At 43.8% G+C, this 24319-nt stretch overlaps 1 protein-coding gene across 7 annotated transcripts in view; it reads right to left on the bottom strand.

The window, feature by feature from the left end:
• TMEM131L (transmembrane 131 like) overlaps positions 1–24319 on the bottom strand; it is a 147019-nt gene that overhangs the window by 87332 nt on the left and 35368 nt on the right. For all 7 annotated transcript variants that reach the window (XM_075613116.1, XM_075613112.1, XM_075613108.1 and 4 more), the window contains one exon: positions 3487–3549. In XM_075613116.1, coding sequence (XP_075469231.1) covers positions 3487–3549 — 63 coding nt within the window. The remainder of the gene's footprint in view (positions 1–3486; positions 3550–24319) is intronic.

Genomic DNA, 24319 nt, shown 5'->3' on the forward strand with positions numbered 1-24319 from the left:
GGTCTGTGCATAAAACATTGTTTCATTATGTATCCCAATTAAGCAGCAGCATTTTTATGCCCCTTAAATTACTAAGATATGGAGAAGAATTTTCCTCACCCATTTCATAAGCAACAAAACACAAGGCGGTTTATGCATATACAGTCATGTCTTTTATTTAAGCAACAGCATTTCCCCATCCACTTTGCAAAACGTATGTAATCATGTGGTATCTAAGTATTGTGCATCTTGAATCCTGAACCTCACATGGTCCAAACTGAGCATGGAGTTGTAGGAAGATAATGTCTACGGTTTCAGTGAAGCTACCATTACTGTTCCAGTTGTACAGCCCGAGCACAGGTTCTAAATGGAGTTAGTTTGGCCAACAGTAAGTAGGCACCACAGGAGTCACACAGGTTTTGGTGGCACCATGACATTACATGTGGGTTGGAGTAGAATTGCCAAATGTCTCCATGCTCAGCATAAATGGACAGAGTGGCACACTCCTCACCTGAAGTTAAAGCAGCAGACCAAGCAGCTGGGGTTTTTTTTTTTATTATTATTACATTTTTTCCCCCTTTTAATATGTACATCAATACAATCCACACAATAAGTAATTAGCTAAAGTTGCCGTTAGATCCACGAAGATCGGGCCCGGGCGTTCACTAAATTTCTGTCAGTGCAGCAGAAGAGGACCAAAGCTGCAAAGTTCTGTGGGGAAGATCATGTGACCAGGCAGTCACTAGATACAATTGGTGCACTGCTAGAGAGAGGGCAGGGCTCAAAAAAGGGGTGTGCCAGAGCCTGCTTCAGAAGAGGAAGGAGATGTGACCATGTAAATGGCTACTATAGAAACAAAAAAATGCTTGTTACATTAGAATACATTAAACATGTAATTAAGAGTTGTTTTTAAAAAATGATGCTACAAGTATTTTCTCACAGTACAGAATGGATTTGTTTTTTTGTTTTAAACCATTGCTTGGTCTGCAGCTTTAGGCGTCGGCATTGTGCAGGCGCGTGATATGGAGTGCAAGGAGGCGAGCGCGCCTGTTGCCTGGGCGATCTGTGGTCATGGCCGTGACGTCACAAGGCTGGTTCACGCCGATTGGCTCAAACACTCGGCAGCCGTGACGAAAAAAGAAAAGAAAAAAAATCAAAAAATGTTCTCTTTAAAATCCTGCCCGCTTCAGTGCCTCAACAGCCTGCATTCAGGAGACATGCACCTTAATCAAGTCACCTCATAAACAAATTGTAAAAAAATGATCAAATAAAAATTAAGTAATGTTGCCGTTTTTCCTGTTACCCATGAAACAAAAAAATTGTTTTTAGTGAATCAACAGCGTTATAAAACTGGGGAGTTTTAAAGCAGCAAAACGTGAAATTTTGTATGTTTTTTTTAAATAAATCAGTTCTGTTTTAGATATTGAATTTTTTTTATTTTTCTATTTTTCTATTTTTCTATTCATCTTAATGCCATTTTTATGAGTTTTAAAGCATTCTTTGATTTCTATAGCAGGTTATATAGCTCACCTCCCAAGCAGTGCAAAATATTTAGAACACTTTCCTATTTGTTATAGTTTGTTGCCTATGTTCCCAGCAGTTTGAGCTGCAAACTAACAATAGATTACCTTAATGCTATAAAGATACATTTGCAGCAGCTGAGTTACACTGATTGAAGGATTGATTAAAACTGAAAGGTGGCCATTTAGATAGGCACACAATCAGGATTTTACAGATCTATAACAGGTGCACCAAACGATTGCCAGCTTAAGGGCCTCATGCAGAGAGCAGCGCTATTCAGAATTGGAGAGGGGGAAAAAATTTAGCTTTATTGGAGAGTTTTTATCTCCATATGCAGAAAGGGCATAAAACTGCCTTTCTGCATATGGAGAGTTTCAACCAGCGCTATTAGCGCTGTTGAAACTACTGGGGAAAAAATCGCGTTTTTTTTTTTTTTTCCTCTCCACCGGCCGCGGAGCGCCAGCTGCTTGGTGGAGAGGGAAAATGTTGAAAATCGCGCCATTTTTTTTGCGCGAACAGCCACTAGATGGCGATCGCGGCTCTCTGCATACGGCAGGAAAAAAAAACTGGAGAGATTTGAAACTCTCCAGCCGCGCGGCGAATTTCAAGGGAAAGAAAAAAAAAATGGCGCTTTTTTTAAAACTTGCCTGTTTCGGCAGTTTAAAGCTCCATTTTCGCCGGATAATGGCGAGATTCCTTTTTGCGCTGCTCTCTGCATGAGGCCCCAAGACTGTAGAATTATGGAAAAACAGCTACTGTGCGGTGCCTAATGCAAATTACTATACAAGGTGACCTTTCTCTTGCAATGAAAGTGAATGTTGCCAATGCAACCAGAGATAAAAAATAAAAATTGATACACCATTAGACAAATATACATACAATAGGTCCAAGTGATACAACCATATAGGATGCCCTTATTTGTAGTGGTCAGATTCACCGATTGGCAGCCCCTCATTTTACATTTTATGGTCCAAGTTTTTTTGCACTTTATATTCACGTGCACAAGATCACGAATAGCGCCGCACATTTCTTTTTAAAGAATGTAGAATTATACTTTGTCACAGGCTTTACATATAAAAATAAGAAAAAAATGAAAAGGGGGGTGGGGGCGGGAAGAGGATGTAGGGAAGTAGTATTGCAGCTAAATCAATACATTATTGTTTTATTTCTTTCCCATTACGTTATTACACTGGAAACCAATGTGGTCTGTTTGTTTAATCCAATATTCATAGAAGTGCAGATTCAACTCAAAAGTATACCACAGTATTGATTTCAGAAGCACATAGAGAGCCTGCCATGTCTCACTTATTTAAAAAAAAAAAAAGTCTAAAATCACCAATGTTGATTGTGGCTTGTATTTCAAAGTCCCTGAATACCATATCAAATAATGTAATAATAAAAAAAACCTACTCGTTTGTAGGGTTTTCTTATTAACACAATTTAAATCAAACTTTTTCAGCCTTCAAATCGTTATCTGTTTGGACTTCGCATGTTTGGTGCCAAACTTTGCTATTGAAGTTCAGTGGTAAAAAGGCTTCACATGACATTGGGTTACACATTACAATCAGCTGGAATGCCATCCTTCCTTTAAGGGGTTTATTTTGTTTGTTTTGTTTTATCAAGAGAGAATAGCATTCAAGAGTGGGAAATCATTTAAAGACCCCCACGCAATCACAGTCCTGATGCAACACACACATCCTCAAAGAAGGACCTTCCTCAGGGGAGTGCACCCCACTGTGCAAGGTCCCTCTTTGAGAAACGAAACGTTGGGTCTGTATGTGTGCCTTTTATATTTAATATACTCTTTTTGGATTACTGCACAGTGCTGCCTCTTTTTTTTCCTATGGGAACTTTTTCTATTTCTATCTTTATGGGACAAGCACCTACACTTATTGAACTACCGGAGCGCCAACTGCTGCATCAATACACACACACACACACACACACACACAAACATAAATAAAAATATTTTAATTTCCAACTTACTGGGTTCCGAAATCCAGAACTGACGGTTGCAGATGTAAGGCCCTCCCACTAGGCCCGGCCAAGCTGCAAGAAAGTGAAACACACTGTAAAACAGGCATCCCTAAAATGTTTCACTCTTACTTTTTGCATATGACACTTCAGCTGTAATTAAACATGCGCAATTTAAGTTTAGTTTTTTATTATCATCAATGCACAGGAATGTTGGTAATATTGAACAATACATGTCTACAAAAGATATATTGCAATAGGAATCACCATCATAAAACACAAATCTTTAGAGATATTTACTTTTAGTCTGCTCTATTAAATAAAATGGGGGGGGGGGGGAAAGCATATGTCGTATTACAGGGATGTCGTATTTGTTTTTTTTTTGTTTTGTTTTTTAATAGCAGGTCTTGCTTAGGGGCAAGATACCAACATTATAGGCGTTAAACTCATATTGGCTTCAGCTGGGGGGGGGGGGGGGGAGATTGCAGAGCTGTTCACTTGCACATTCATAATCTTTTGACCACATTGAAAATAGCTGCCATTTGCCATTCTAGAAATAGTGTTACCAACTTTGGAGGCATATGGACATGTGATGACCGATGATATTAACTGGGATACAGTATTTTGGTATGAGTGACAGTGGTGAGAAGTGGCTTGAATTTTATTTATTTTTTGCGCTCATCAGAATTGGGCAATTTAAGAGCAGTTACTAGGGCAGCAGTGGCTATCTCCAGTTCTCAGGGGCCACCAACAGGTCAGGTTTTAAGGATATTCCTGCTTCAGCACAAGTGGCTCAGTCATTAACCAAGCCACTTGTGCTGAAGCAGGGATATCCTGAACATCTGACCTGTTGGTGGCACCTGAGAACTGAGTTGGGCACTCCTGGACTAGGGTTTAATTTCCTTATTCAATCCTTTGCTCATGTTCAGTTCACATATTAAACTCAGCCAAACACATAGGACAGCAAGATAGCTTGATTTTTTTTAGGGTATCTCCATATTTGGAACATTTTGCTGCCCTATCCAGCTTGAGTGGACAGTTTGCAGCCATGGACAGCAGTAGTTGAAATACAGACCATGAGACAAAATATTAAAAGACCTCACATTAGTAAGACAAACACAGAATGTAACTTTTTGTTTTTATCGCTTTCTTCGATGTGTAATTCTAACCGCATTATTTTTGGAACTGACTAACTTGGAAGATAGCCTGATGGCAAAGCATGACTGCAAGTGTTCCTGACAAAGCAGGGTTAAGTGTCTTTAAAGGGGAGCTGGGCTACTGTGCTGAATGTGAGGTCGAATTTGTGATGCAAATGGCACAAACTCAAAACTGCACATCAGGGTGCTTCCAAACCGAGCTATTTATATCGCGATCACTTCCAGACCCACCGAGGCGCAAAGCATGGCTGATAATAGTTTACCTAAGTGAGCCTACTAGTATATACACAACCCCTTATTTAGCATGTCCATACTGTATACTGCAATGATTTGCACCACTGAAGGAGTTGACGCAGCACAGAACAGAAAAAAACTTAAAGAACCAAACATTAGGGAACAAGCTTTACAACCTTTATATGAAACAAGCAACGCTTTACGACACATAAATAAGTGTTTAATGTATTTAAATCAGCTAAGCATTTCAAATGTAAAGCCAACGCCTTAAAAAGGCACTGCTAACAAACATTTATTCTTTTTTGTGTCTGTCAAAGTTGTCCCCAGCGCACACTCAAGCAGCAGCAATGTCAGGCTTCAATTATACCAGAAACTGCAGAGCGATCCGGTGACGTCATCGTAGCGACGTAGCAGCGCTACATGTGCACATGCAGGAGCGATTTGTAGCACTACTGCAGGGAGACATGGCCAGATCGTTTGTGTATGCGTGTGTATATGTGCGTAGCTGCGTGTGTGTATATGTGCGTAGCTGCGTGTGTGTATATGTGCGTAGCTGCGTGTGTGTATATGTGCGTAGCTGCGTGTGTGTATATGTGCGTAGCTGCGTGTGTGTATATGTGCGTAGCTGCGTGTGTGTATATGTGCGTAGCTGCGTGTGTGTATATGTGCGTAGCTGCGTGTGTGTATATGTGCGTAGCTGCGTGTGTGTATATGTGCGTAGCTGCGTGTGTGTATATGTGCGTAGCTGCGTGTGTGTATATGTGCGTAGCTGCGTGTGTGTATATGTGCGTAGCTGCGTGTGTGTATATGTGCGTAGCTGCGTGTGTGTATATGTGCGTAGCTGCGTGTGTGTATATGTGCGTAGCTGCGTGTGTGTATATGTGCGTAGCTGCGTGTGTGTATATGTGCGTAGCTGCGTGTGTGTATATGTGCGTAGCTGCGTGTGTGTATATGTGCGTAGCTGCGTGTGTGTATATGTGCGTAGCTGCGTGTGTGTATATGTGCGTAGCTGCGTGTGTGTATATGTGCGTAGCTGCGTGTGTGTATATGTGCGTAGCTGCGTGTGTGTATATGTGCGTAGCTGCGTGTGTGTATATGTGCGTAGCTGCGTGTGTGTATATGTGCGTAGCTGCGTGTGTGTATATGTGCGTAGCTGCGTGTGTGTATATGTGCGTAGCTGCGTGTGTGTATATGTGCGTAGCTGCGTGTGTGTATATGTGCGTAGCTGCGTGTGTGTATATGTGCGTAGCTGCGTGTGTGTATATGTGCGTAGCTGCGTGTGTGTATATGTGCGTAGCTGCGTGTGTGTATATGTGCGTAGCTGCGTGTGTGTATATGTGCGTAGCTGCGTGTGTGTATATGTGCGTAGCTGCGTGTGTGTATATGTGCGTAGCTGCGTGTGTGTATATGTGCGTAGCTGCGTGTGTGTATATGTGCGTAGCTGCGTGTGTGTATATGTGCGTAGCTGCGTGTGTGTATATGTGCGTAGCTGCGTGTGTGTATATGTGCGTAGCTGCGTGTGTATATGTGCGTAGCTGCGTGTGTATATGTGCGTAGCTGCGTGTGTATATGTGCGTAGCTGCGTGTGTGTATATGTGCGTAGCTGCGTGTGTGTATATGTGCGTAGCTGCGTGTGTGTATATGTGCGTAGCTGCGTGTGTGTATATGTGCGTAGCTGCGTGTGTGTATATGTGCGTAGCTGCGTGTGTGTATATGTGCGTAGCTGCGTGTGTGTATATGTGCGTAGCTGCGTGTGTGTATATGTGCGTAGCTGCGTGTGTGTATATGTGCGTAGCTGCGTGTGTGTATATGTGCGTAGCTGCGTGTGTATATGTGCGTAGCTGCGTGTGTGTATATGTGCGTAGCTGCGTGTGTGTATATGTGCGTAGCTGCGTGTGTGTATATGTGCGTAGCTGCGTGTGTGTATATGTGCGTAGCTGCGTGTGTGTATATGTGCGTAGCTGCGTGTGTGTATATGTGCGTAGCTGCGTGTGTGTATATGTGCGTAGCTGCGTGTGTATATGTGCGTAGCTGCGTGTGTGTATATGTGCGTAGCTGCGTGTGTGTATATGTGCGTAGCTGCGTGTGTATATGTGCGTAGCTGCGTGTGTGTATATGTGCGTAGCTGCGTGTGTGTATATGTGCGTAGCTGCGTGTGTGTATATGTGCGTAGCTGCGTGTGTGTATATGTGCGTAGCTGCGTGTGTGTATATGTGCGTAGCTGCGTGTGTGTATATGTGCGTAGCTGCGTGTGTGTATATGTGCGTAGCTGCGTGTGTGTATATGTGCGTAGCTGCGTGTGTGTATATGTGCGTAGCTGCGTGTGTGTATATGTGCGTAGCTGCGTGTGTGTATATGTGCGTAGCTGCGTGTGTGTATATGTGCGTAGCTGCGTGTGTGTATATGTGCGTAGCTGCGTGTGTGTATATGTGCGTAGCTGCGTGTGTGTATATGTGCGTAGCTGCGTGTGTGTATATGTGCGTAGCTGCGTGTGTGTATATGTGCGTAGCTGCGTGTGTGTATATGTGCGTAGCTGCGTGTGTGTATATGTGCGTAGCTGCGTGTGTGTATATGTGCGTAGCTGCGTGTGTGTATATGTGCGTAGCTGCGTGTGTGTATATGTGCGTAGCTGCGTGTGTGTATATGTGCGTAGCTGCGTGTGTGTATATGTGCGTATATGTGCGTAGCTGCGTGTGTGTATATGTGCGTAGCTGCGTGTGTGTATATGTGCGTAGCTGCGTGTGTATATGTGCGTAGCTGCGTGTGTATATGTGCGTAGCTGCGTGTGTGTATATGTGCGTAGCTGCGTGTGTGTATATGTGCGTAGCTGCGTGTGTGTATAGGTGTGTAGCTGCGTGTGTATATGTGCGTAGCTGCGTGTGTGTATATGTGCGTAGCTGCGTGTGTGTATATGTGCGTAGCTGCGTGTGTGTATATGTGCGTAGCTGCGTGTGTGTATATGTGCGTAGCTGCGTGTGTATATGTGCGTAGCTGCGTGTGTATATGTGCGTAGCTGCGTGTGTGTATATGTGCGTAGCTGCGTGTGTGTATATGTGCGTAGCTGCGTGTGTGTATATGTGCGTAGCTGCGTGTGTGTATATGTGCGTAGCTGCGTGTGTGTATATGTGCGTAGCTGCGTGTGTGTATATGTGCGTAGCTGCGTGTGTGTATATGTGCGTAGCTGCGTGTATATATGTGCGTAGCTGCGTGTGTGTATATGTGCGTAGCTGCGTGTGTATATGTGCGTAGCTGCGTGTGTGTATATGTGCGTAGCTGCGTGTGTATATGTGCGTAGCTGCGTGTGTGTATATGTGCGTAGCTGCGTGTGTATATGTGCGTAGCTGCGTGTGTGTATATGTGCGTAGCTGCGTGTATATGTGCGTAGCTGCGTGTCTGTATATGTGCGTAGCTGCGTGTGTGTATATGTGCGTAGCTGCGTGTGTATATGTGCGTAGCTGCGTGTGTGTATATGTGCGTAGCTGCGTGTGTATATGTGCGTAGCTGCGTGTGTGTATATGTGCGTAGCTGCGTGTGTGTATATGTGCGTAGGTGCGTATGTATATGTGCGTAGGTGCGTGTGTATATGTGCGTAGCTGCGTGTGTATATGTGCGTAGCTGCGTGTGTGTATATGTGCGTAGCTGCGTGTGTATATGTGCGTAGCTGCGTGTGTGTATATGTGCGTAGCTGCGTGTGTGTATATGTGCGTAGCTGCGTGTGTGTATATGTGCGTAGCTGCGTGTGTGTATATGTGCGTAGCTGCGTGTGTGTATATGTGCGTAGCTGCGTGTGTGTATATGTGCGTAGCTGCGTGTGTGTATATGTGCGTAGCTGCGTGTGTGTATATGTGCGTAGCTGCGTGTGTGTATATGTGCGTAGCTGCGTGTGTATATGTGCGTAGCTGCGTGTGTATATGTGCGTAGCTGCGTGTGTATATGTGCGTAGCTGCGTGTATATATGTGCGTAGCTGCGTGTGTGTATATGTGCGTAGCTGCGTGTGTATATGTGCGTAGCTGCGTGTGTATATGTGCGTAGCTGCGTGTGTGTATATGTGCGTAGCTGCGTGTGTGTATATGTGCGTAGCTGCGTGTGTATATGTGCGTAGCTGCGTGTGTGTATATGTGCGTAGCTGCGTGTGTATATGTGCGTAGCTGCGTGTGTATATGTGCGTAGCTGCGTGTGTATATGTGCGTAGCTGCGTGTGTATATGTGCGTAGCTGCGTGTGTATATGTGCGTAGCTGCGTGTGTATATGTGCGTAGCTGCGTGTGTATATGTGCGTAGCTGCGTGTGTATATGTGCGTAGCTGCGTGTGTATATGTGCGTAGCTGCGTGTATATGTGCGTAGCTGCGTGTGTGTATATGTGCGTAGCTGCGTGTGTGTATATGTGCGTAGCTGCGTGTGTATATATGTGCGTAGCTGCGTGTGTGTATATGTGCGTAGCTGCGTGTGTGTATATGTGCGTAGCTGCGTGTGTATATATGTGCGTAGCTGCGTGTGTGTATATGTGCGTAGCTGCGTGTGTATATGTGCGTAGCTGCGTGTATATATGTGCGTAGCTGCGTGTGTATATGTGCGTAGCTGCGTGTGTATATATGTGCGTAGCTGCGTGTGTATATATGTGCGTAGCTGCGTGTATATATGTGCGTAGCTGCGTGTGTGTATATGTGCGTAGCTGCGTGTATATATGTGCGTAGCTGCGTGTGTGTATATGTGCGTAGCTGCGTGTATATATATGTGCGTAGCTGCGTGTGTATATGTGCGTAGCTGCGTGTGTATATGTGCGTAGCTGCGTGTGTGTATATGTGCGTAGCTGCGTGTATATATGTGCGTAGCTGCGTGTGTATATATGGGCGTAGCTGCGTGTATATATGTGCGTAGCTGCGTGTGTGTATATGTGCGTAGCTGCGTGTGTATATGTGCGTAGCTGCGTGTGTGTATATGTGCGTAGCTGCGTGTGTGTATATGTGCGTAGCTGCGTGTATATATGTGCGTAGCTGCGTGTGTGTATATGTGCGTAGCTGCGTGTGTATATATGTGCGTAGCTGCGTGTGTGTATGTGCGTAGCTACGTGTGTATATGTGCGTAGCTGCGTGTGTGTATATGTGCGTAGCTGCGTGTGTGTATATGTGCGTAGCTGCGTGTGTATATGTGCGTAGCTGCGTGTGTATATGTGCGTAGCTGCGTGTGTATATGTGCGTAGCTGCGTGTGTATATGTGCGTAGCTGCGTGCGTGTATATATGTGCGTAGCTGCGTGTGTGTATATGTGCGTAGCTGCGTGTGTGTATATGTGCGTAGCTGCGTGTGTATATATGTGCGTAGCTGCGTGTATATATGTGTGTGTGTGTGCGTACCGCGTTAGCCGCGCTTAATAATCAAAAACGAATAGTCGATACCGTTCTGTGGCTAACGAAATGCTTTTATTTGTGCGAGCTTTCGAGATACACTGATCTCTTCTTCCGGCGATGTTACAATGAATAAAGACAGAAAGGTTTTACTTAAAAACAGTGTCTCTTGGCATGTATCTGTGACTGAAACCTATCCCTCCCCCCTGTGCTGTATGCGATTTATGACATGAGGTGTTAAATAGTGCCTAAATGTTAGTGATGTTGAGTATGTGTATGTATGTGTGGGGGGTACAGAGCCACAGGCGACAGATGGGGGGTGGGGGGGGACACGACAGAGCCACAGGCGACAGAGCCACAGGCGACAGATGGGGGGTGGGGGGGGGACAGAGACACGACAGAGCCACAGGCGACAGAGCCACAGGCGACAGAGCCACAGGCGACAGATGGGGGGTGGGGGGGGGACAGAGACACGACAGAGCCACAGGCGACAGAGCCACAGGCGACAGAGCCACAGGCGACAGAGCCACAGGCATGAGAGTGAGGGCTGGAGAGAGTCACAGGCGACAGAGTTGGGGGGGAAGAGAGTCACAGGGGATAGATGAGGGGTAGAGTCACATTGGATAGAGGAGGGGCTGAGTCACACACGACACACACCCTGCCCATGCTGCTGCTGCCGCCATCTTGACTGCTTGGCCACACACCCCTAGGCACCTGACACCACCTCCTGATTGGCTGCATTACCCAGCATCAGGATTAAGGAAACTGCACCGCCCCCTAGCAACTGCCCTGCAAAATTAATTTGATCCTCTCACAGAATCCCAGGGTTGTGAAACACTGGCCTAATCTATCTCTTAGTATATAAGAGTGTCTCATTGTGTGCCTAATCTCTCTCTTAGTATATAAGAGTGTCTCATTGTGTGCCTAATCTCTCTCTTAGTATATAAGAGTGTCTCATTGTGTGCCTAATCTCTCTCTTAGTATATAGGAGTGAGTGTGTCTAATTGTGTGCCATCTGAAATGTTTTTGGGGGGGAAACCCTAAGACAATTTCTAAATTCAAGCATCTTAGTGTGTGATATATAGACAGATCTGTAGATAGCCAGATCTATACAGATTAATCGATCAATTGCGTGTCTTAGACAGGTCTCCAACCCCGCCTTTCACCATCACCCAGCACACAGCACTTTCACTGCAGCAAGGGATTCTGGGAAATGACACGCAAATGAGCACACAGTGCCACCTTTTGCTTCAAAACCATAAACATGGTTCCCTATAGGCTTAAGCCATGTTAATGGTTTTGAAGCAAAAGGTGGCACTGTGTGCCCATTTGCATGTCATTTCCCAGAATCCCTTGCTGCAGTGGAAGTGCTGTGTGCTGGGTGATAATGGTGAAAGGTGGGGTTGCAGACCTGTCTAAGACACGCAGATGAACATACAGTAATATTTCCATTTGCTATATGCTTTGCTGTGGAGGGTTTTTGTCACTTTTTTTTACCCACCATAACTTAACTAAGTATGATAAATAGATCTATATAGATAGATCAAGCTATAGATCTATATAGCTATAGAGCTATAGATAGATAGATGTGTTTCACGTTTCTCTTCTACACATGTTTTAAAAAAAATGGTAGAAATATCAATTCTATTTTCCCCCAGACAAAAAACAGAACACTGCAGTTACTATTGCCACCACGCCCTTTTTGTCACGAGTGACATTATATAATCAATCAGATTATCTAGGGTAGTAGTTTACACTTTTTTTTGGCTAAGGAACCCTATAATTATAACCACAACCCTCTCTAATAGCGTGTCTGAGATCAGATGCATTGTAAGTCCGCGCTTAGAGTGCCGGCGACGCGACCGATGACGTCACCCGTCACCACTAGCGAAAGTTATATTTTAGTTTTAAGCGACGACGCTAGCAACAAGGCCAGTGACGTCACGAAGGGGGGGGGGGGGGGGGCAGCGCTCTCTGATTGGTTTAGAGATATTCACGTGGCGACTGTCTCTATAAAAAATAAATAAAAATTTACCCGGCTTTAAAGTTTTTGTTCGCGCTGTTGCGCTTACTATAAGCGCTTGCGACGGAGTCGATAGATTTGTTTTGGACCGACGTCGCGTCGCCAAGCACTATAAGCGCAGCCTTAGAATCCCCAACCCTCTCTAATGGCGCGCCTGAGATCAGATGTATTGCAAATTATTTTGTATTTGGTACAATTTTCAAATGAATATTGCAGGGAACCTGTTAAGGATGTCCACAGACAACCTGTTGAAAAAACACTTATGTAGGGCTTCCTAGTGTTAACAGATAAGATTAATTGAAGTTGGCAAAAATAATGAGTGGAGAATGAACTAATTAGAAGAAAAGAGTGCTACTTATTTCTGTGGAACAAGCAGCTATAATCTATTCTACTGTCACATGATTTACAGACAATTTTTTTTTTTTTTTTTTTTTTTTCAAATATAAAAATGTTTCCTGCAGAAAATACAAACTTTGTCTTGAGCCCCGCTGGCTACTGCAGCGCTCGCTATGGTGGGCGCTGTGGGGACAAGTAGCCCCTCAATGGGGCCGGGCCCGCTGCCAGGGGTGGCCGCCACACTGCGCAGGTTTTTTTCCTGCAGACAGAAAAATTGTGAGCAGATCTAGCGACGGAGCGCTAGGCTGCGACCCCCTTCACGCCCTGTCTTTCCCCCTGTAGCTCACTGCAGACCAGTGTACTCGGCTGCAGGCGCGTCGTGTGCAGCGCAGACAGCGGGGCCGTAGCCTTAGGCTACGCTTATAGTGCCGGCGACGTCAGGCTGCGGTCGCTGGAAAAATCAAATAGAGATGATTTACAACCAAGCCATTGCGCTTACTATAAGCCAGTGTTTCCCAACTCCAGGCCTCAGGGAATCCCAACAGGTCAGGCCTCAGGGATATCCCTGCTCCAGCACAGGTGAGTCATTCAGCGGCTCAGTCAGTTTGACTGAGCCACCTGTCCTGGAGCAGGGATATCCTTCTGATCTGTTGGGGTTCCCTGAGGACTGGAGTTGGGAAACAATGCTATAAGCGCACGCGGCGGCGGCGGCAGCAATGCATTTGTTTTGATGCAACGCCGTCACTATAAACGCAGCCTTATGTTAGCAGTTGACAATAAGCACCAAGTCAATTCAAGGGTGACAACATACAATGGGAAAACAAAGTTGCATGACAATCTAACATCCCTATCACTAATGGAACGGATGCGCTGTAGAAATATTAGTCAATAAGCCAGATATGATTAACTCCCTTTAGAAACCAGAGCGATCAGAAACACTGCACTAACTTTAGTATTGTAATTCATTCATAAAGGGTCCGAAGCTTAGAACATACTCATCATTTAGTTCAACGGGCCATAATGCATGGGGAAAGCAGCGAGTAATAGACGCCCCTTGAGTCTATTCTCGCCCTACAACAGGGAACAAATAACCTAGCTACAGTTTAATGCTTCCCCTCTTACATAAATGTGCTACAATATTCTCGAAGAACCACAACTGCCTCATTCCTACATACTTGGTGGCACGCAAGCGTAGTGCAAGACAGAATTAGGTGGTTGAAAAAGGATCTTTTAAATTCACATACTAAAGTATTAAGAAGCCACAAACATCGCTCTCTTTTCCCCCTGTGTGTTATGAATGTTGTGTGGCTGACAGGTGGCCCTCATGCATATGTAGGAAGCAAAAAAATAATAATTTGACTTTGACAGCTTTCACTAGAAGCAATACTGTGTCTTCGCTTACCTGCACCTGCAATAGAACTATTATAGATCATGCACATTTTAATTTGCAACAGAGATGGTTATTCATGGAAGAGCAATCTTCACCGTATTCATAGTTAAAATGGAAAGATAGGGAGGGTACAAGATAAGACTGGGAGAAGGCCAGTTATGTCCATCCTAAAGGTTAAGGGTTACACACATACTGTTCAAAATTGATAAATTATTTGAGGGAGAATTGAGTTTTAATTAAGTGCAGAAACAAACACTTTGTAACATTTCCGTAGAAACTCAACGTTTGGCGGCACGCAAGAGGTTTAAAACGTGTGAACAATATTGGAGCTCCAAGACAAAGGTCTGCAATGGGCTTATACAGCAGGCTTCCATTGGAACTAGCTCAGAAGGAATAGCTGACCTTGTATTCGTCGCAGTGTTTTTAAAGAGAGATTCTGTTCGGCAAATGCAATTATCCACTTGGACATTAAAAAAAAAATTTAAAACACAGTTTGTGAACCACTTTGGATTTTCACATATTTCAAACATAAAATGTTATTCGATCTTAATTAAATTCCTAGTAATAGCTAAAGGTAACCTAAACAAATAACACAAAACCATGATACTTTTTCAACATTTATCCAGAAATTATTCAAAATTCAAAATCCATGTGTGAAAAAGTATGTGAACCTTTAGATTCAGTACCCTTTGAGCAGCAATGACTAACTGAATGTTTCCTGTAACTGCTGGTCAGTCTCTCACATCGGTTTTCAGGAATTTTGGCCCATTGCACCAGACAGAACTGCTTTAACTCCGTGACATTTGAGTGCTTCTTGCATGGACAGCTCACTTCAGGTCCTCCCAAGAGATTTTAATGAGGTTTCGGTCCAGACTATGGCTGGGGCCATAGAGGGGTTGTCAGTGCTGGACAGCGCTGACGCTGAGGCTCGCCTGCTGAAATCTACGCGATTTCATGCCCATGCAGGCGAGCCAGCGGGCGCGATTGGAGGCGGGGGGAGACTGACGGAGGCGGGGCAGTGACGTCGCTGGGCCAATCGCCGTGACGTTGACGCTGCTCCGCGCTGATTGGATGTTTTCAGCCGACAGCGCTCTGAAAAACAGCTTGGCTGTCGGCTGAAAAATCCATCGCCTCAGCACGCCTGCGGACACTCGCGTGAGCCCCCTCTCAAGGCATCCTCATTGAGGATGCAGGCGCTCAGCGCGGAGCGTCCGCACGGCTCAGCGCGGCCTGTCCTATGTAACATGTGTCCAGTAATGTCCACAGTGCTATTCATACGTTTCTTTAAGCAAGTGTGTCTTAAGGTGGGTCTTAAAGGTGGATAGAGAGGGTGCAAGTCGGGAATTGAGGGGAAGGGCATTCCAGAGGTGTGGGCAGTCAATGAAAAAGGTTTAAGGCGGGAGAGGGCTTTAGATACAAAGGGGGTAGAAAAAGACATCCTTGAGAAGAACGCAAGAGTCTGGATGGTGCATAACGAGAAATTAGGGCTGAGATGTAAGGAGAGGCAGAAGAGTGTAAAGCTTTAAAAGTGAGTAGGAGAATGGAGTGTGAGATGCGGGATTTCATCGGAAGCCAGGAGAGGGATTTCATGAGGGGAGATGCTGAGACAGATCTAGGAAAGAGTAGAGTGATTCTAGCAGCAGCGTTTAGGATAGATTGTAGGGGAGACAGGTGAGAGGCAGGAAGGCCGGACACCAGGAGGTTACAGTAATCAAGACGGGAGAGAATGAGGGCATGAGTCAGAGTTTTAGCAGTCGAGCAACAGAGGAAAGGGCGTATTTTTGTTATATTGCGGAGGAAAAAGCGACAGGTTTTAGATATGTTTTGAATGTGAGGGGCGAATGTGAGAGAGGAGTCGAGTGTGACCCCTAGGCAGCGTGCTTGGGCTACTGGGTGAATGATCGTAGTTCCAACAGTAATGTGGAAGGAGGTTGTAGGGCCAGGTTTGGGAGGAAGTATGAGGAGCTCTGTTTTTGCCATGTTGAGTTTAAGGCGGCGGAGGAGGAAGGCAAACAAAAAACCCCAGTGTTATACCATCCAATGATATCTCATAAGGGGAAAAATAAATTCCTTCCTGACTCCAAGAATTGGCAATCGGATTATTCCCTGGATCAACATTCTTCCCATGTTTACTTATTTGGTATATCCCTGTATACCTTTCCTTTCTAAAAAGATGTCCAACCTTTTTATGAACAAATCCATTGTATCTGCCATCACAGTCTCCATGGGTAATGAATTCCACATTTTAACTGCCTTTACTGTAAAGAACCCTTTCCTTTGTTGCTGGTGAAATCTCCAACCTAAAGGGATGCCCCAGAGTCCTTTGTACTGCCCTGGGATGAATAGTTCTTTTGAAAGCTCCCTGTACTGTCCCTGAATATATATGTATATAGTTATCATATCCCGAGACGCCTCTTTTCTAATGTAAATAAATTTAAATTAGCTAGCCTCTCCTCGTAAATTAGATTGTCCATCCCCTTCATTCATTTGGTTGCTCTCCTCTGCACTCTCTCAAGTTCCATAATGTCTTTTCTAAGGAGTGGCGTCCAAAATTGTACTCCATATTCAAGGTGTGGTCTTACTAATGCTTTGTAAAGGGGCATAATTATGTTTACTTCTTCCATCCATTGCACGTTTAATGCAAGATAAGATCTTGTTTGCCTTTGCAGCTACTGCATGACTTTGGGCACTATTGCTAAACCTGTTTTCTACAAGCACTCCTAAATCCTTCACCATCAAGGATTCCCCCAATTTATCCCATTTAATTTGTAAGTCGTCTGTTTATTCTTGCTTCCCAAATGCAAAACCTTACATTAATCTGTATTAAATCTCATCTGCCATTTACCTACCCAAGTTTCCAGTCTCTACAAGTCCTTCTGGAGAGAAATTACATCCTGCTCCGATTCGACTACCTTACACAATTTAGTATCAGCAGCAAAGATGGAGACTTTGCTCTTGATACCAACCTCAAGGTCATTAATAAACAAGTTAAAAAGCAGTGGTCCCAGTACCGATCCCTGAGGTAGTCCACTCACGACCCTAGCCCAACCAGAAAAAGCTCCATTTATGACAACCCTATGTTGTCTGTCCTTCAACCAGTTTTCAATCCAGATGCATATATTTTTACTGAGTCCAATTTGTTTTATTTTGTACACAAACCTCGTGTGGAACCGTAATAAAAAGCCTTTGCAAAATCTTAGTAGACCACATCAACTGCATTACCCTGGTCTAAATTCCTACTTACCTCCTCAAAGAAACAAATAAGTTTGGTTTGGCTTAATCTATCCTTCATAAATCCATGCTGACTATTACTAATAATTTTGTTTTCCATTAGGTATTCCTGAATATTATCCCATAATAAACCTTCAAGTAGTTTCCCCACTATTGAAGTCAGGCTTACAGGTCTGTAATTCCCCGGTTGTGATCTAGCTCCCTTTTTAGATATAAGCACCACATCTGCTTTACGCCAATCTTGTGGTACTGAGCCTGTGGAAATGGAGTCCTTGAATATTAAATGTAATGGTTTGGCTATGACTGAACTTAACTCCTTGAGAACTTTTGGATGTATGCCATCGGGGCCAGGTGTCTTATTTACTTAAATTTTTTCAAGCTGCCAATTAATTTCTTCCACAGCTAACCAATTGTTCATTAATATGGAGGTTGTGGCTTCCTCCTGCGTCACTACAATTGAAATTGATTCTTCCCTGGTAAACAGAGGCAAATAATTTGTTTAATACCTTTGCTTTTCCCTTATCTCCAATAATCTCCCTGCCCATCTCACACTGAAAGGGTCCTATATTTTCTTTCGTCATTTTTTTGTTATTAAGGTAAAGAACTTTTCAGGTTTGTTCTTACTTTCTATTGCAATCCTTTTTTCATTATCCATTTTTGCTCATTTGATTGCCAGTTTGCAATTTTTGTTACATTCCTTATAACTCCGATACGATGCCTCCGTCTCCTCTGACTTAAAGAATCTAAACGCCTGCCTCTTTTCCATTTCCTCCCCTACATGTTTATTTAGCCACATTGGTTTTGACATTTCTTTTATACTTATTACCCAAGGGTATACACGGATAAGTGTGCTTTTCTAACAACGTTTTAAAGACTGCATTTTTCCCTGCAAAAGCATCATCCCAGTGTATTACTTGTAGATTAGAACTCAGTTTATTAAAACCTGCCTTTCCAAAGTTTAAGGTCTTTGTTGAACCTAAGTAATCTGTTTGATATGTTATGATCACCGTTACCCAAATGTTCCAGGACTTGAATATTTGTTATTACTTGTTTGATATGACCAAATCCAGTATTGCCCCTCTCCTGGTCGGTTCCTCAATAATTTGGGTCATATAATTGTCTTTAAGCACCCCCTAAAACCTGTTTCCTTTTGCTGTAATGCTAATCTCATTGCCCCAGTCTGTGTCTGGATAATTAAAATCACCCATTATGCAAATATGACCTAGTTTTGATGCTACTCCAGCTCCAGTGCGTGCTTTACGCTGAAGGCGTCATGTAGAAAATCCACGGGTTGATGCAACGGAGCACATCATGCAGCACAGGATTTTTTCTTTTTATTAAATCCAACATCAGATTGATAGAGACTAGGAGAAAGATGAGACCCAATGGTTCTTGCTCTTCTGAAAACAAACCTTGGGTTGGAACCAGTGTAATCTATAAGATCTCTATCCAGTCTCAGGACCCCCAAATGTCGGGACTCAAATGGTGCGGCACACATGATGTACTCAGCGTGGACTCATATTTGGCAGGTGATAGGTTATTTAAACAACCAATACATCAAGATTACCACACTCTTTGAAAAAGCGCATTTGCGCGAAACGCGTTAGAGTCGTATCCACCTACGCTATGCCATGTGTACACTTCTTTAATAAATTATTTGAATCTTATTCGGCATCATAGCCCCCACTCTTTTTTTTTGGCATGCTGTGCTCCGTTGCATCAACCCTTGAATTTTCTACATGACTCCTTCAGCGTGAAGCATGCACTGGAGCCGGAGCAGCATCTGATGTTGAGTTATTTTGATTCAATTCAAGTTGTAACATATCTGTACAAAGGCTAGTGTACTATGCTCTAGGGTGTGTTCCCACGCAGACAGATGAGAGTCAGAGCTGTTCATATACGACACTTGGTTTCTCCAGCTGCCAGAGAGAACTATATTACCATCACCCATTTCATGAGCTTTATTATTGTGACGTTACATATATAATCACAGATGATGTTACAATCCCACTTCAAGCAGGCTCATAATTTATTGGCTACATATTGCCATTGTTTCATTTGGGATTCAGATGCACTGATATTCAGGACTTTGTTCTATTTGTTCCCTTATAATAGGTTTTAGATCCGGTTTAACATAAGCATACTCCACCTTCTCTTCTATTTGCTCGATCCTTCCAAAAAAGGAATAACCCTCTAAACTAACTGCCCAGTCATGAGTTTTCTCCCACCATGTTTCAGTAATGCCTATGATATCATACTGCTCCCTTGTAGCTATTAATTCAAGCTCCCCCATTTTATCTGTCAGGCTTCTTGCATTAGCAAGTGTGCATTTAAGTTTTTTTTCAGCCTGTACTATTATCTTCTCCTTCCTTTCTGCGTCAACTTTGTTTAGTCTTTAGAAGTCTTCTAGTATTATCTGTATTTACCATGTATCTCGCTGCTTGTCAAACTCGCACTTGCCCCCATTCTACCTCCATTACCCCTTCTTTCATCATCTATTCTATTAAGTTTGTTATCTGTTTCATTACCCTACCCTCTGTTCGAACACAGTTTTGGTTTTCACCAAACAATGTTTCGCATTGAGGCCAAAACGTTCTACCTTTGACTCATCTGTCCAGAGAACATTGTTCCAAAAGCCTTGCAGATCATCTATGTGCTCTTTGGCGAACTTCAAACGGGCATCAATTTTCTTTTTCAAGAGCAGTGGTTTCCTCCTGGCTATCCTTCTATGAACACCATTCTTGATCAGTCTTTTTCTGATAGTTGAGTCATGAACACTCACATTAGCCAAAGCGAGAGTGGCCTGCAGATCCTTGGATGTTACTGTGGGGTTCTTTGTGACTTCCTGAAAGATTTGCCGGTTCATTCTTGGGAGAGATTTTGATCGGACTACCACTCCTTGGTAGAGTGACTATGGTCTTGAACTTTTTCCATTTGTCCGACAGTGGATTGGTGGAGGCCCAAATCCTTAGAAACAGAGACTGATGAGCATTAATAACTGCTTTCTGAGGTCCTCAGAGATTTATTTTGATGACGTGTTTCCACACACCTGTGTGGTGAAGACCAAACTCACAACATTTCTAATCTTTATATAGGGTGGGGCCTCCCAAACGCACACCGAAGATCTACCTAATTATTTTAACACCTTATTCTAATTATACCCTTATATTTGGCCGATAAAACCAGGGTTTCACTTACTTTTGCACATACCCTGAATCAATTACTCATTGTTGTTATCTAATTCACACGCTTTGTCTTTAAAAAAAATAAATATATATATATATATATATATATATATATATATATATATATATATATATATATATATATATATATATATAAAATTTATTTTTTTCCCCTAGTTTACTTCCTTTGTTCACTTTCATTCCGTGTCTTCCTAATTAACAGGCACTGCATTTCTTTATAATTGTGAAAATGTTATGTGGATTTTTAACCGACTTGATTTTATATAGCCAAATTCTGATTTTACCTTGTTGCGTTAACCAACGTGCTCTCTTTTTGTCTTGTTACGATTATTCAGATCCAAACTACAGTAAGTAAAGTATGGAGTATCTTTATAGGCATCATGCACACCTCAACCACTAGAATAAAGAGACATGGTAAACAATTCTGATAGTATATACCAGAGACTCCGTTGCAAATGTGGTTTATTCAGATCACCATTTCAGTCCCAATGAAATGGAACCTTATCAAAATGATTCCCAAGTGATAACTGTCCATGCTTTGTGACTGCACCGTTGGTCTAAATCAGTGTTTCCCAACTCCAGTCCTCAGGGAACCCAACAGGTCAGGTCTTAAGGATATCCCGGCTCCAGCACAGGTGGCTCAGTCAAAATGACTGAGCTTCTGATTGACCCACCTGTGCTGGAGCAGGGATATTCTTAAGACCTGACCAGTTGGGGTTCCCTGAGGACTGGAGTTGGGAAACACTGGTCTAAATAAACCACGGATTGCAAAATAACTTATTAAGTGCTACAATTTTGAAGATTTACCCCTGTTAAGAGTCTTAACATCTAAATTGAGACAAGAGCAGACTCCGGAAACCAATTTGAGAAGTGGGTGGACTGAAGTACTGTATTTGCCTTTTTGGGTTCCTTGAGACGGTTTATAATTGTACAGCACTTCTGCAATTCATTTTATGCTTGAAAGAAACAAATGCATGAAAGTGTAGCCAGCCACATGAAACAAAATACAGTTTATTACGAACAATTCAAGATTAGGGTTAGCAAAACCATTTTGCACAGCTTCCCACTATTGTTCACTTCATCCAATGCTCGTGTTAGCCAAAGTCTTTCATTAGACTAATAAAAGATCTTTACCATGCAATTATCTTTTTGGATTCTTTCAAATTTGTCAGAGCATTTGCAACACCCACGAGCTCACTGCATGCATATAACCTCCATGCAAATATACACATTTCCATGGAATGAAAATAAACAGAAAAATACTTTGCAGAGTATACAGTACATGCCAATAAAATGTTAGTATGAAGCAGCAACTGTACCATGCTATGCAACACCCCCACCAGCAAACCTTAATGGATTCAGCCTTCAGGCTAAACTGTTTGTGCAGGTTTGTCCTTACTTGGTATGCAACTGCTTAAGTAATGATCAAGTCTCTGTAACCCCCATTGTACCGCGCTGCAGAGTATGCTGGCGCGTTGCAAATAAAAAATATTAACAGGTTACAAAACAACCACCAGCTTTTACCATGTAAACCTGAAACCCTTACATATTACATTACACTGAATGCCGACGCACTGTTTGAGGAGCTCTATGCAGCAGGAAGCTAAAACAGTTCTTCGGATGCAATGGCTGCAAAAGGGGATACAAATTATGCCTGCTACTACTGCGAGCTTACCCTGCTTTCCATTAGAATAGCAACCAATATTGCTCAACAGAGGCAGAACTACCATTGGTGCAGCAGGGGCGGGGGGCCCTGACAACTTAAGGGTCCCATTGCACGATGCAGAGGACGAGGTAGCAGGATCTCCCAGGCTCAGCACTGCCCACAGGGGGGTCAAAAATGATTGTATATATTTACAAAGTTATGCATACTTGGAGGACAAAAAAAAAAAAAGGTAGACAGTGGTGAAAAGTTAAAGGGGTCACATCTCAACTATATCTAAAATAACTTTAAGATATTTAAAAATTTGTTTTAAAAACAAGACAACCTGAAACCTGATAGGGTTTGTTATCCACCCTAAAGCCGTGGCTTTTAACACCGTCATAGCAAACCCCAGGTACATCAGATTTTAAAAACGATCACGTGTTTAAACATGCAAATACAATTTGATTACATACAAATAGGCCCTCCCCTGTGGAGGTGACCAGGTATCGATCATTGAGGGGTGACACCCCCCCCCCCCCCCCCACGGGCCTGCTGACAATTTTTTTTGTAGATTTCTCAAGACATTAAATGCCCGAGTGGTTCCCAGTGCCCTTGTCGATTATTACAATAGAGATTTGGAAGCCACCTCCCACCACCACACCCCTTGGTTTGACAGTTCCAGTAGGGAATTGAAGGGTCGCAGGCTTGAACGGAACTGGCAAAAGTCTTGCATGGCTGAGGACGAGCTGAAATTGTGACCACATCACAAGATACCAGTCCACAAATACACTAGTAAGAAATCAGAGTTCGTGTCACGTGAGAACAATGCAGATTCTCTGGCTTTGTGGACTAGCTTAGACCATCTGGATGTAGAAGACCTTGTACGGTGCAAACAATCCAGGGGTTGTGTCCCAATACCTGTGATTTGGACCCAGTCCCAACACGCCTCCTCTTAGGCTGTCTTGATGTAATTGGCCCAGTGTTTGCCAAATTAGTCCTGTGCTCTTTGCAGACTAGGATCTTTCCCGAATCGCTTAAGGAAGTAGTCATCAAAACTCTTCTAAAAAAAGCCTTTATTAGACCTGGATAGCATGGCGAATTACAGGCCTGGCTCAAACTTCCTTTCCTAGGAAGGTTATTGAAAAAGTGGTGGCAACCCAACTGGAAATATAATAGGTATAGAAAAAAGGTGCAGTCACATGACTCCTTGGAACTGTCTCGGGTGCACGCTGTGCGCCAAACGGCGCAGTACATAAAGCAATGTATTCGCCTTTCAAGCAGGCAAAAAAGGCAGCACTCCATGAGGACTAATATTGGATTTATTTCAAGTGAAATCAGCCACCATGCGCTCAGATATAGACTGCATAGGTAGTGTCTGTACTAAATAGGTTCACGAGACTTAAGGTACTTTTTGTAACTATCAAACTGTCCCAGTACAATGGATTTGGGTTTTGATGCATGTCTTGACAAAATTAACTTTTTCATTTATTCGATTTTGAGTCTGAAAACTCATAGTATGTTAATATGATCATACAGCCTCCAAGGCGTCTCGAGTGCTGCCCATGTATACGTGTGACTGGAGGTACTCACTAAGATTACGGAATATAGGTGTGTCTCTGAAGACACTACGATCATTGGCATAGGTAACTGGAAGACCTATTATATAATACATTACCGTCAATATTCTAAAGACACTATAACAGTGCCTTAGGACAGCGGTGCGCAAACTGGGGGGCGCAAGATTGTCTGCAGGGGGCACAGGGTTTACAGAGGCCCTGCACTCTTTCCGAAGGCGCTTAAACTAATTGCCGGGGAAGCGGCGAAGGACTCTAAACTGCACATACCTTGCTCCTGGAGATGTGTCGCCATATCAACGCGGCGTCAAGTGACGTGTGTGTGTGTGTGTGTTTGATTATGTGTATATACAGCTAAACCCCGTTATAACGCGGGTCTCGGGGTCCACCCCGAGACCACCGCGTTACTAACGGGGTCGCGGGAAAAAAAATGGCCGCCGCGCTTTAGCGCATATTCATCCCGCGGGACAGGAGATGGGAGCGGGGATGTCCCTCCGCTCCCCGCTTCCCCCTGTCACCGCGGGACAGGCCGCGGGGCAGGAGATGGGAGCGGGGATGTCCCTCCTGTCCCCGTTTCCCCCTGTCACCGCGGGACAGGCCGCGGGGCAGGAGATGGGAGCGGGGATGTCCCTCCTGTCCCCGCTTCCCCCTGTCACCGCGGGACAGGCCGCGGGGCAGGAGATGGGAGCGGGGATGTCCCTCCTG

This window comes from Ascaphus truei, chromosome 1, assembly GCF_040206685.1.
Source record: "Ascaphus truei isolate aAscTru1 chromosome 1, aAscTru1.hap1, whole genome shotgun sequence".
In the NCBI taxonomy this organism is placed as follows: Eukaryota; Metazoa; Chordata; class Amphibia; order Anura; family Ascaphidae; genus Ascaphus; species Ascaphus truei.